At 32.8% G+C, this 12,110-nt stretch overlaps 1 protein-coding gene across 5 annotated transcripts in view; it reads right to left on the bottom strand.

The window, feature by feature from the left end:
* LOC150094954 (folate receptor gamma-like) overlaps positions 1-12,110 on the bottom strand; it is a 39,917-nt gene that overhangs the window by 15,294 nt on the left and 12,513 nt on the right. For all 5 annotated transcript variants that reach the window (XM_090411371.1, XM_090411375.1, XM_090411373.1 and 2 more), the window contains exons 2-3: positions 10,816-10,979; positions 5,656-5,850 (exon numbers count right to left, since the gene is read on the bottom strand). In XM_090411371.1, coding sequence (XP_090267497.1) covers positions 5,656-5,850; positions 10,816-10,965 — 345 coding nt within the window. In that variant the 5' untranslated portion in view covers positions 10,966-10,979. The remainder of the gene's footprint in view (positions 1-5,655; positions 5,851-10,815; positions 10,980-12,110) is intronic.

The following is a 12,110-nucleotide window of genomic DNA, read 5'->3' as shown; positions in this document are numbered from 1 at the left end:
AGGATATTAAAGAGGATCCAGAAAAGGTTAACTAAGTTTGTTTCAGGTCTATATGATGGATGTGGGATACAAGGACAGATTGAAGGAATGCAGCTTGCAGAACTTTGTGAATGGAAAGGGGAGGGATATAATCTAGACAAATTGGTGAGGGTTGTTACCAGATTAAGTGGAGAGGGATTTATCAGAATGGAAAGAAACAAATATAGAACAAGAGGCCATCTTGGAAGCTGCAAAAAGACTTACATGACTTCCCATCTGCAGTTGTCTAATTCATGCAGCAGTATTTCCAATGCTCCTCCTGGTGAAGGGTTCTTAAGTTCCTATGCTTATTTTTTCCTGTCTGCTAGGTGATGTTTTGTTCTAATAACATTGTCTTCGCTATCTTGGTCTCCTAATAGTGGACACGACCCTTGTTTGACTGGGTGACGGTCAAGCTGGCATGCATCTTTAGGTTGGTTAGAGTTCATTCAGTTTCAGTGGTTAAGTTTCGTCAAGTGTCAACCACCACTCCTTGAATTCAGTTGCTCCTAACATGGAATACAGATGCTGTTTGCAGCTGATTCGCTGAATACAGTCGCTACTAAGTGAGGGTAGCCATATCTGACTACCCTCACTTAGTTTAGCTTGTGGGTCGATAAAGTTTACCGGGGTGTGGCCACTGGGTTCTAGTGAGAGCCAATCCAGCTGAACCACAATCAACTCTGTGGATAATAATAATAATATTATAATAAAGGGGATGTAGAGGAAAGATAGTACCTCTCCACCTGGACGATTGCACATAATTGTGGTTCAGCTGGATTGGCTCTCACTAGACACCCAATTCTCACTTATGGCTCCAAACTACTGTAAACTGGTAGTGGCCACACCTCGGTAAACTGTCGACCCACAAGCTAAACTAAGTAAGGTTAGTCAGATATGGCTACCCTCACTTGGTAGCGCTGTATTCAGTGAATCGGCTGCAAACAGCATCTGTGTTCCATGTTAGGAGCAACTGAATTCAGGTCAAGGAGTGGTGGTTGTTGCTTGACGAAACTTAACCACTGAAACTGAATGAACTCTAACCTAAAGATGCATGCCAGCTCGACCGTCACCCAGTCAAACAAAGTGAAGGCGAAAAATATGTTATTAGAACAAAACATCACCCAGCAGACAGGAAAAAATAAGCATAGTGAACGTAAGAACCCTTCACCAGGAAGGAGCATTGGAAATACTGCTGCATGAATTAGACAACTACAGATGGGAAGTGATTGAACTCTGAAACCAGATGGACTGGAAAAAGGAGACAGTACAAAATTTTAACTTCAGGCAGGGAAGACAAACACCAAGAGGGAGTAGTACTTATATTAAAATCAAAGCTCAAAACTCTATTGTCTTATAACCCTATCTCACCTAGGATAATTAAAACAAGATTTAAAACATCAATTGGATCACTGACTATTATTCAAGTATACTTGCCAACTTCAACATAAGAAGACATTGAGATGTTATACAGCACTGCAAAAAGCAGTACAGCAAACATCAAGTCAAGATCTCTTAATTGTAATGGGAGACTCAAATGCAAAAGTAGGCAAAGACTGCTAAACTTCTGCTCAAATAATAGACTAACAATAACCATCATTCTTTAAACAACAAAACCCCGCAAAGAAAATGGACATGGATATCACCATACAGACAAACCAAGAATATGATCAACTTTATTACTGTAAACCAAAAGATGGAAATCAAGTATTCTAAATTGCCAATCCTTTGCTGCAGATCGTGGATCAGACTATAAACTAGTACTAGCAAACCTAAAAATAAAGTTAAAATCTGAAAGGACTTTTAGTCAAAAGGAGACTATGTAAATAAACTACAAGACAATAACATTCTAAGAAAATATTAACTAGAACTGGATAAAAACTTGAAGGAACTACCAAAACAGAATATAACCATCAAAGAACATGGGTGCAAATTAAAGGAAATATTAAAATCAGCAGAAAATACAATAGGTTACACAGAAAGAGAAAGTAAAAAGATTCGATCTCGAATGAGGTAAAAACGTTAAGTGAACCAAAGGAAAAGCATGACATTAAAACAGAACTATAATAGGAATGAATATAATAAATTAACCAGAGAAATTAGAAAACTAGTTAAAAGAGACAAGAACTGGTTAGAAGAAAAATGCAAAATGGCAGAGAAGCTATCAAAAGCAAACCATCTCCATGGGTTATATAAACAAATATATCAAATGATAATGATCAAAAACAAAGAGGGACAACTAATTGAAAGTAAAACAAAAAGAATGGCCAGATAGGAAGAATACTTTAGAGACGATAGCTCTCAGGGCGTTATTCCAGTTATTGAAATAGAAGAAGAAACAAATATCTTTACAAAAGAAAAACAATAGCACACAGCATAGATAAACTTAAAACTAGGAAAGCATCATCAGATATTGATCAGAACATGCAGAATTCTTAAAAGCAGGAAAGAAACAACTTCTGGAACTATTAAAAACATTTGAAAGGATCTACAAAAGTACAGAGACATTAGTCTCCTCAGTATTCCAAGTAAGGGTTTTACGAAAGTACTTCAAAAACAAATTAAGCCATATAAAGAACTAGCATTAGGAGAAGAACAAGCAGCTTTCAGACCAGGAACGAAGCACAATTGATCAATTATCCACCTTAAGGCAGCTAATAGAAAAGACGCTCGAGTACAACCAAAGTTGCTATATAAATTTCATAAACTTTCATCAGGCATTTGATTCAATCTGTAGAAGAGAACTATGGGAAACTATGAAAGAATTTGGAATTCCCAAACAAAACTATAAGAATAATAAAGAATCTATATGAGAAATCTGAAAGTGCAGTACAGGTGGAGGACACCTTAACCAACTGGTTCCACACAGAATGCAGTAAGACAGGGATGCAATTTGTCACTGGACCTGTTCAATCTTACACTGGAAGAAGCAACCAGTAAGTCTTAAACAAAGAAGACTCCAGAATCAAAATATATGGGAAAAATATAACAAACTTAAAATTTGCAGACAACATTGCATTACTTGCAAGCACGGAAGATGTACAACGAATGACTGATAAAATATATTCCTCCTTTATGAAATTTGGATTAAACCTAAATATAGACAAAACAAAAATTATGCAAATAGGAAAAGAAACGCCAATCTGAAAATTGAAATTGATAGTAATAATCTAAAGCAGGTGGAAGACTTCACCTATCTTGGAGGAGTAATTGAGTACAATGGTGAAATTACATTTATAAAAAGATATTAACAGACAAATTAGCCAAGCATCCAAAACTTTTGGAGAACTAAATAAAATATGGAAGTCAAGAGACAGACAAGTAACAAAAGTAAGAATCTATGAGACAATGGTCTTCCCAATACTTCTCTAGGGAAGTGAATGCTGGAATCTCAAAAAAGCTGAAGAGAAAAATTAGCTATTGAAATGGGTTAGCTAAGAGGATTACTTAGAGTATCTCTTTCTTATATAACGAAACCTGTGGCGAGTTCATCACTACAAGAAACACGCATATTAACCACAGTGAAAATTATTTAATTGTAAATATTTCATCCCAAGTATCTTAGGATATCATCAGTACAGTAGTTTAAACAATAATGAAACAAAATAAACAAAACCGCAGAAATCTGGTCTCTCTCAACACGGAACTGAAAATCCAAGCATAGGATCCATTGGGAAAAGTCTAAACTTTTACATAGATCTTTATATAAACATGAACGTTTATATAAAGAAAGTGCTGAAGCCCTACTACACAAGCCAAATTTAAACTACAACGACATTCTTACTATTCCTAAAGTATGGGAAATTGTCATACAAAATTGTGTAAAATAATTTTTTTTTTTTTTTTTTTTTTTTTACTTCTGTAACATGTCACGCACGCTTATTGAGATTCTATTATAATCATGTACCCTAACCGTATGTTATTTCTATTATTGTTTAAACTACTGTACTGATGATGTCCTAAAGATACTTGGAATGAAATATTTACAATTAAATAATTTTCACTGTGGTTAATGTGTGTGTTTAGAGTATCTCTGCTGGATAGACTAAGAAACAAAAGACATAAGGAAATGATAAAATCAAGAAATAACAATAGACAATATTCAAGAAAGAAGACTGCGATGGTTTGGCTATGTGATCAGAATGGGAACAGAAAGATTACCAACTAAAGTCCTGTATACAACGATGTAAGGTAAACAATCCAAAGGTTGGCCCAGAATTAGATGGATAGACAAAATAAAAGAGAACCTGAAAACCAAATTACAACAAGCAACACCAAACTGCATAGAAGTGTTTGGACTTCCCAGGGACAGACAGAAGTGGAAAGAGTTCGTTCAGCCTTATCATCCACATAGATCATAGAAGATAAATCTATCAGTTCTCAGATTCCATTCCTGTAAACTTTCCTTTGTATAAAGAAAACCCACAATCTCATTCCAATCTCCATAATAATGAAAACAAAACTTCAGCTGTTACAAGTTGTGCAGCTCCCTGAATGTTTGTGCATATGTACTCTTGCTGGAAGTTGCCCATTAAACTCAATGCCACTCTCCTCATATGGATATGATGAAACAAAATAAATTTAATAAATTTAGTTTAATCCTATAGGTAGAGATGACCTGCTAATGCTTCTGCATGGTATCTCCACTTGGGCTCAGCTCCCACTGAAGAGACCTCAATAAAGGTCGAAACTAGTCTGGGTTGTGGCCCTTCCCTTAATGCATAACATTAGACATATCAGCAAGGAGATGTGTTTTGCATTATGGGAGATACTGAGATAGGGGTGTTGGTAGCTTGCTCCACCTTTGCAAGGAGTGCCCTGGTGTTGTACCACCTTACCCCAGTCCTGAAGATACTTTCAGGTGCAAACTTTGTTTGCTCACACTTGGATAAAGGATTAAACTAAATTTATTATACTCTAACCAAGTGAAAAATAAACTTTCAACAAAATAAATTTAAGATAAGAAAAAAAAAAGAAGTTTTATTATACAGTTTCAGCATATTTAAATAAAAGATTTTATTGAATTGATTTCTTGATATATGTTAGCCAAAAATGCAGCTGTTGAAAACAGTCAACATTCTTTGTTGTCTGCTGCCATTATGAACATTACCGAAGTTTTTAACTTCATTTTATCAAGTATTGTTAAATTGTTAAATTTAGCAAATTCAAGATTTTATAAAGTGATTTATTAACAATTTATTCTTCTTGTGGAGACAAAGACAAGTGAATTTTGACAAATTTCCCAATAGAAAATAAAAATGCATCACATTTACTGTAAATGGAAGGGGGAGGATAATGGTTAAGTGATATAATTAAAACATGGATGTTTTTAGTGTAAAATTGTTTTATAAGTTAATTATTAAAGCAAAAATGTCTATTTGAACAAAAAGTCTCACTCCACACTAGTCAAGAAGATAGTTCACATGCAAACTGTTTTGGTAAAGGTTCAAAATATTTTGAACAAAATATTTGAATATTTTGACAAAAATATTCAAATGAAATGAAAATAAGACAAAAATATAAATTATTCTTGTCTATTATAATTTACTTTATAACAAAAGCAGGAAAATTTCTTCTTAAGAATTAATGATTATGCATATCCATATTATAAATTTTAAAAACCAAAAGCAATTTCACCTTAACTACCCACAATCCAATATGCGGCTCACACTCATAAAAGCAGAGATCTTGAGTAAAGTGGCTCATGCAAGCACTTGACATATTTTTGCCCATTTGGGAACAGTGATTATAATCAAAATTGTACATGTCAGTGGTGTGCACATCATATGTGGTGTTTTCTGTGCAGCAGGAATGGTCCTTCCATGGAATGCACTGTAAGAAAACAGAAAACATGTAATAAGACAAATGCAAGAGTTAACTATTTCCAGAGAAATTAGAAATACTGGATTTCAGAGCATATAAAAAGACATCTTTAGAAGAGATATTAAACTAAATCCAGAAGTAGTAGTTACTCTTTGTAAACTAATTATATATGCCATCAAAATCTATTCTAAGTTCAAAAATTCTTGGAAATAAAAAGGAAAACATGATACAGTAAAGAGACTCATGGTAGATTATGGTATACCATCAGCATACATACATACAAACTACACTGCTTACATAATTACACTTTATTGAAATCTTAACCAACAGAACCTTGCAGTTAAGATTTTAATAAGTAATTATGGCAGACTTTGGGGGGGATAACTAATTCAGCCAGAGAGAGAGAGAGAGAGAGAGAGAAAAAAAAAAACATGGCAAGATTGTTTGCAACAGAAAAATTCCAGCTTCATGGTAGACAAGTTTAAGAGATGTCATGAAAAAAAAATGCATTGCCTAAGAGTGTCATAAGTGCAGAAGCTGAATGAACTTGAGGCATGGTTCAAGGATATTTTTTTGTATAGTGGAATAGAAAAAGAAAAAAAAAATTGAAGTTAAAAGAGAGGAAAGTAAAAAAAAAAAAAAACTAGCAAGTCAGTCAAATATATGTTCTGAAAAATAAACTTAAGAAAAATGTGTGTAAAAGTAGTTAAGTCGTGAAAACTATAGTAAGAGTATTCAAGATATGAATGTGGGGAAAACATTCTGGAGACTGCTTAAAAATAAAGTACTGTGGAAGAAGCTTGAGTAAAGAAAGTTGAGATCTTCTTGATAAAAAGGACACAGTATTTTAAGTCCTCAGAGCATTAAGATATTCTTTTAATGTAAGAAATCCCAGATTTCTTCCTGGACAGGGAGACTAAACTCTTAAATGCTTTATTAATAAAGCATTTGTTAAAACAATTTTTTTAAGTTAGGAGAAATCATTAAAGAGATGATCTTCAAAATGCTCCATAAAGTAGTTGTTAAGCATAGAAAAAAAAAAAAAGGATTTCCTATCATTGTACCTTCAATCTAATTTTATTCTGGACACAAATAACCAAGATGAATAACAAAATCAAGAAGTTTGACATCCAGAGTAAATCTTAAGTAAATTAATAGTATGTCGAAGGAATTAGTGAAAAGAGATCTAGAATAATATCTGTCGAGTCTAAATAAAAATAGTTTTCTTTTTAAAATCCAAAGCATTCTCAATATGAAGCAGATTTTCCAATGATGGTAGATAAAACAGGTACTTAAGGAACCTTATACATAAGGTAGCCAATGCAATCTATTACAGGATTAAGAGAATACCAATGATTCATAAAGCTGATATTCAGTCCATAAGACTACAATGTGGGAAAATCAACACAAGATGTTTAATCCTTTAATTCTTCATCCCAACTAGAGATGTTATCAATTTATTAATTTGACTGGCAGTAGGTTCAAACAATTACAGAAAAATCACAAAGCATTAAAGAAATCTTCCTAAAGTATTCTTTCCTATCTTGTATGACTACTGCTTTACCATTTGTCAGCTTTGGTAATAACAAGCTTAGAGATTTAAAAGCTTTTAATTCTGGAAGTGTTAAGAAAAAAAAGTAGTTTCACTTTGAAGAGAATCATGTCAGTTTGAAAGACTTGGCAGTCTCAGAACTGTATATATGTGCTATAAAATGGAAAAATCCATAATGGGCAAATGCATACTTTTAACCTTCGGATAAAACAGAAATTTCATCGAGTGAGAGGGAGTCCTGATATATTAATTTATCTCTATTGTTTGCAATAGAAGATAGAGCTAGAACAGCTGAGTAGTAAACTGAATTTTAATGAGAGTTAAGATGCTTATAGAAATGAGATACAAAGAATAATTATACTCAAAAAGCTGATATAGTTCCTAAGGAAATTAATTTTTATATTTAAATAGAGCCAAGTATTTCTTAGCTTCAATGAATTGCAATATTAACAGATTTACTAGCTCCAATATAAATATAATGTGTCTTAGGTGACAGAAAACATTCTGTAACAGGTAGAAATCCTGTAACTGGAATATGGATAAATACTTTTTATATATACCATTGAGATATCTTGCCACACGTTCTCATATTGGTTCCTGAAGAAAAATTAGTTTACATCTATTAAAAAATAGGTAAGTGTCTTATAACTGCGTTGATGTTTAGTGCAACCTTGGTGCCACTCAACTTCTAATTAGTTGGATGCTCACATTCTTCTAGCCTAGAATCTGAACCAGTAATATAAACACTCAAGCTCCATATAACAGCCAGTAAAACTCTGGTGTTGCAATTTTTGCACTTATGGATATTCTGTTGATTACTTCTCTAATTCTCTTGTAAGCAATATTTAGTTTATTTCACTATAATTATTCAGTAGGCCAAATCTTCCCGTTCCCCATTTGAAATATCTGCATTGACTATGAATTATCATGTAGTCTATGACAAAATTTAGTATGACAAATGACATAACTTGTCAGCTACCTAACACACAAGGGTGTACTGAAAAGTTGTGATAAATCAACATCAAGGAATTGAGGTAGAACCATGTAACTTACACATTATTCTACATATTCCCCAAGAAGTGTTATACACTTGTTACAATGCTGCTACATCATTTGCAATCCTGAGAAAAAAGTCTGTCCCTTGTTGCACAAATCAGTCATTTTTGTTCTAGGTGTTTATCAGAACATTTCGGCCTCTGCCCTGCCACTCATAGATGGCAAACTACAAGTTATCATAGTCAGCAGTGTTCTGTTATTACTATACTGAAGGTGCCTTTGATATTAAAAAGTTAAAATTTACAATCGTTAACAATCATTTTTATAATCATTTTTATGAATCCCATTATGAAAGTGGTATCAAACCTGATATCAGAACTGGAAATATTAAATGGGACTTTTTGCTTTATGCAGAGAGGCATAAAGGCTTTGGAAGAGAATCTGTTAATGGATATTTTTCACATCTGATGTCTGTAGATGCTGTATGGTCACTCCGAGTTGTGGAAGTGAAGTCTTCTGCTTGAATAAGTGGTAGGGTTACAAATGTCCTTTCCAAGCAGAGTTAGGACAATCACAATCATCCATGCCCATGGCAGGATTTGAACTCTCATCCTCTTGGCTTGGGAGTTTATATACTAGCCACTGCCAGCCATGCAAGCTTCATAGATCACATAAGCAAGAATTGAAGCACAGCCAAATGCAAAAAAGACAGACAAAATGCTGTGACTATATTATTCATGTAATAGATAGTATGAATAAAACATTCACTTGATTACACTGTCAAAACAACCATTTTTTTTTGCTCTCGATGTTACTAATTGCATAGCTAGATAACTCTGCAAGTAACTTAGCCAATCACATGACACTCACATTGAACTGTCTTTGTTTATGAAGACAAGAATGAGTGTATAACAGACTAGCATCAATTTCTTGACCACAACTTATAGTTCAGTAATATTCACTAGAAGAGTCATTAATATTAAGTCTAAATTATGAGAAACACAAAACAAGATAAAATGACAAGTGCAGTTCCAAATTAATGTTCAGTCAGGCAGGTGTGCAGGTTATGCCCCCACACAAAAGGCACCTGATCGGGAGGGACGCCATTTCAAGATGATAAATAATAGTAAATATTTATACAATGTGCTGTTATTTATGAAGTAAGACTTACTACATAGATTGCACGACTTAAAATAAATAGTAAAGTGGTAAAAAATTAACAATAAATTCAACAACTGATCAGCTGCTTTGATTTGATGCACCACTTCATGAGTGGTGCAAAGCAGTTTTGAATTGGGTTGATTGTTAACCCAATTCAAATAGAGCTTCTATTTTTATATACATGTATCTTATATTTATATACTAAATAAATAAAAATTTCTTGAAATTAATTTAATTTTAATTTGCAAATTCTATTTAATGGAGAGCACTGAAATAGAATGTTGAACAAAAAGGCACCTCTTACCCATAAGGCAGCCCTGCAAATATCTTAACACTGAACTGACACCTGTTTATTACCCTACTATTCTTGTAGCATTAATATAGACCATGTCTCCATCTTTTCAAATGAAGACTAATCAGCTAAATCAAAATAAACATTTTACCTTTCACTTTATATGAAAGTATAACCAGGATGGTTCAGAGAAACTTTTGATAATAGAATAAATTTAAGAAAATATCAGAGTTGATGTTTATGCCACAGAGCCAAAACTTAGACAATGCATAATTTACTGTGTTTGCTAATTAGTTTTCTAAAAAAAATGTTACTTTCATGAACTGGTTAATGTAAAAGTGATGGTTAACTAATAACCAGCATCTTCATGATGTACCAATGATTCATGGAAATGCTGGTAAAAAATATTTATTACACCACCCAATAAGTTTTTTTTTTTTTTTTAATATGATAACTGCATATTTTCTCCAGCTAGTGGCAGGGAGTTCTAGGAGGAAACCCAGCAATTTCCATGATATGGGTTAATTCACTTTAAAAAAAGTCATCATAAAGATACTTTAAAGACTTGAACCCAGGTATTTTCAACCAAAAAAGGACATACAGCACATCTCTTAAATTTACTAAATTATTTTGAAACAGTTTTCTATTTTAAAAAAAAAAAAAAAAAAAATTAACTCTGTGCTAGTGAAATATCAAAATCTTTTCCATGTTCACATGTGACAAATTCCATTTACAAATAACCAAAATTTGAGCTGCATGTTTCTGACTGTTGTAACATGCAATATTATAAAAATTTACAGATCCTACCAAAATCTGGAACTTTTTTAGAAAATGGGTTACACATTTTAAGTTTATAATTTTGCTCCTATTTTTCAAAAAAGGAAAAATAGGAGCAACACTTGAACTAATATTTGTATTACTTAATGTTATGTAGTTTCAGAAAAATCTGTGACAAATTTACCAATTCTCTTACCTGTTGATACAAAGAACTTTCCTTTCCTGGTTTACTTTTATGGTTTTTTGCATCAAGACACCAGTTAAGTAGATCATCCTTATTGTTAGAGAGCTGGCAAAGAACCAGATCTAACCAGAGCACAAGAAAGCTCACTACAATGTACTGCATGATAGAGCAAGTAACTAAAAAATAATGATCGCATTATTCAGTACATTGTGTAGAACAGCTTCATATCTAAATGTAACATACTGCTGATATTTTCCCCACATAAAAGATACATAAAACAGAATTACAATTAATGAAATAAAGAACTGATTAAATAAAGTTAATATAGTAACAGTAACATTTGAATTTCCTTACTGATATTTCTTCAATAGAAGAAAAGCAAGTTACAAATTTGGAGTAAAAATTTATAAGCTATCAACTATGTATGATCTGACTTAGAGAAACACTAGGTATCAAAGACTTACAGATTTCAATCAACTACAAAACACCTACACTTTCATCTGGTGAGCGCCTTTGCATTAACTCTGTTTGGCAACAAAGTAACAAAGCTATCTAAAATGCCTTAGATATCTTTAAAATTCAGAATATTTAGTATTTTGTATTTAGTATTTACTACCAACTGTAAATTAAGCAATTAAAATTTTACAGCACTTTCACCCAATTACAATCTAATATAATCTTGCTATCTACATCTCTCAGTTTGTGATGTGACTTACAGTGGCAATGGTGGGAGATCAATATGGGAAAGTGACTGTTTTAAGAACTGTGATGTCTTCCATTTACATATTTGGGATGGGGAGAATCCTTCAGGTCATTTAGTATTAGTAAATGCTGACATTCCTGAATAGGAATATCAACATATACTAATTACTGAAACATGCACCCCACAAAAAACCAAAATAGCTGAATATTCAAAAAACAAACTTATGCTCAGAAACAATTAACAATCCATATGTTCAGAGTATATCCCATCACTCATGCTAGTCTTAAGTTCAGATATTTTACCATTTTCCATTTACTTTGCTTTTTAAATAAAATGTTATTCCCTTGCATATCTTTATCAATCTTCTAAAGACAACTAGCTAGTTTAAGGTTACTTTCAGACTATTCATGTCACTTTTTCCTTTACATTATATTCAACTTCATTTTAAATTTAACATTTTTTAAATTTAAGGATTTTGGAGGAAAAAAACTGGTGAGGTCAATATTTTTACAAGTTGGTTAATGACACTACTGTGATTAACTTTTTCAGCATTAAAGCACCAAAACATCACATTCATCTACAGCAACAATAGTCAGTACTGTCG

Source organism: Typopeltis vanoorti, chromosome 21 (genome assembly GCF_054136105.1).
Source record: "Typopeltis vanoorti isolate ZY-2024b chromosome 21, IOZ_Tvanoo_1.0, whole genome shotgun sequence".
Lineage (NCBI taxonomy): Eukaryota > Metazoa > Arthropoda > Arachnida > Uropygi > Thelyphonidae > Typopeltis > Typopeltis vanoorti.
Note: the sequence above shows the minus strand (reverse complement) of the source record. Positions and strands in the feature narration are given on the sequence as shown.